The 1,586-nt window shown below is 39.6% G+C and overlaps 1 protein-coding gene across 1 annotated transcript; it reads left to right on the top strand.

Moving 5' to 3' along the window:
- The first annotated feature begins 275 nt into the window (after window positions 1-275).
- LOC135231999 (olfactory receptor 52N2-like) lies at window positions 276-1,238 on the top strand. Its single transcript, XM_064289247.1, has one exon. The coding sequence runs from the start codon at window positions 276-278 to the stop codon at window positions 1,236-1,238; it is 963 nt and encodes a 320-aa protein (XP_064145317.1).
- The last annotated feature ends 348 nt before the right edge of the window (window positions 1,239-1,586 follow it).

Here is a 1,586-nt window from a genome sequence, read left to right as displayed (position 1 = left end):
AAGCAATTCTAACCTGTAACATGTGGGGCCAGCATGAGTTGGAATTGGCTGCATGGTAATTGTTTTTTTTTTTTTATTCTGTTGATTCAGTAATAGAATCAGGATCACTCAGTAGAATCAAAGACTATAGTCTGAATACAAATAGATGATTTTTTTTTCTTAAATCCATTATTTATATTGTGAAAAATACTTGTTTATTTTTTGTCTTCGGCACAACGGTGCTCTCGTCTTCTGCAGAATGGTGCAGACAGTAACATGCCGTCCAGTTGACCACCATGCATGGAGCCAACACCTCCAGCCTGACACCAAAGTACTTCATCCTCAGTGGAATTCCGGGGCTGGAAGATGCACACATCTGGATCTCCCTGACATTCTGCTTCATGTATATTATTGCTGTAGTGGGTAACTGTGGGCTCGTCTACCTCATCAGCCATGAGGAGAACCTGCATCGGCCCATGTATTACTTTCTAGCCCTGTTGTCCTTTACAGATTTTAGTGAGTGCACTTCATTTGTCCCCAATATGTTATGCATCTTTTGGTTCAGTCTCAAAGAGATTGACTTTAATGCTTGCCTTGTACAGATGTTTTTCATACATATGCTGACAGGCATGGAGTCTGGGGTGCTTATGCTCATGGCTGTGGACCGCTATGTGGCCATTTGCTACCCTCTGTGCTATTCCACCATCCTCACCAACACTGCAATTATCAAGGTTGGGTTTGCCACCTTCATGCGAAGTGTGTTGTTCATAATCCCATTCACTTTCCTGATCAAGTGCCTTCCCTACTGCAGGGGCAACCTTATCCAGCACACTTATTGTGACCATATGTCTGTGGCCAAATTATCCTGTGGCAATGTCAAGATTAATGCTATCTATGGTCTCATAGCTGCCATATTGATTGGGGCATTTGATATGTTCTGTATCTCTGTGTCTTACATCATGATCATCCGTGCTGTACTGAATCTGTCATCTGCAGATGCTCGCCACAAAGCCTTCAGCACCTGTACATCACACATATGTGCTGTTGTCATTACCTATGTTCCAGCTTTCTTTAACTTCTTCACTCACCGCTTTGGTGGAAGCACCATACCTCACCATATCCACATCTTTATTGCCAATCTCTATGTATTGCTGCCTCCCACTTTGAATCCAATTGTCTACGGAGTGAAGACCAAGCAGATCCGTGAAGAAGTGATGAAATTGTTCTTTAGAGAGAAAGGTATTTTGACTATGAGATAAATATATGATATAAAATTCTGCATTTAGCATGAAGATAAAGAAAGAAAATAATTATAGATGAAGAGAGCAAATGCAAAATTCAATAAAAATGAGCTCATTACAGGATAAAATACCTGTGGATTTTTGCCATAAAATGAACTAAACAAACTGAAAATTTTTAACCCAAGACCTCTAATATGATAGGAAAAAAAAATGAGATAGAGAGGAAAGAAGTATACCTTTCACAAATAAACTAAACGTTAGTGAGACTTTGTGGAAAATACACACAGGTTGGTATAGTTACGATATTCAACTTTAATTAAAACTGTTGGTGATTAATGCACCTTGGTCTAGGTACTGCCTGTAATA

Source organism: Loxodonta africana, chromosome 7, assembly GCF_030014295.1.
Source record: "Loxodonta africana isolate mLoxAfr1 chromosome 7, mLoxAfr1.hap2, whole genome shotgun sequence".
NCBI lineage: Eukaryota > Metazoa > Chordata > Mammalia > Proboscidea > Elephantidae > Loxodonta > Loxodonta africana.
Note: the sequence above shows the minus strand (reverse complement) of the source record. Positions and strands in the feature narration are given on the sequence as shown.

Coding starts and splice junctions, on each gene's coding strand:
- LOC135231999 (XM_064289247.1), top strand. CDS start 276: ATGCATGGAGCCAACACCTCCAGCCTGACACCAAAGTACTTCATCCTC.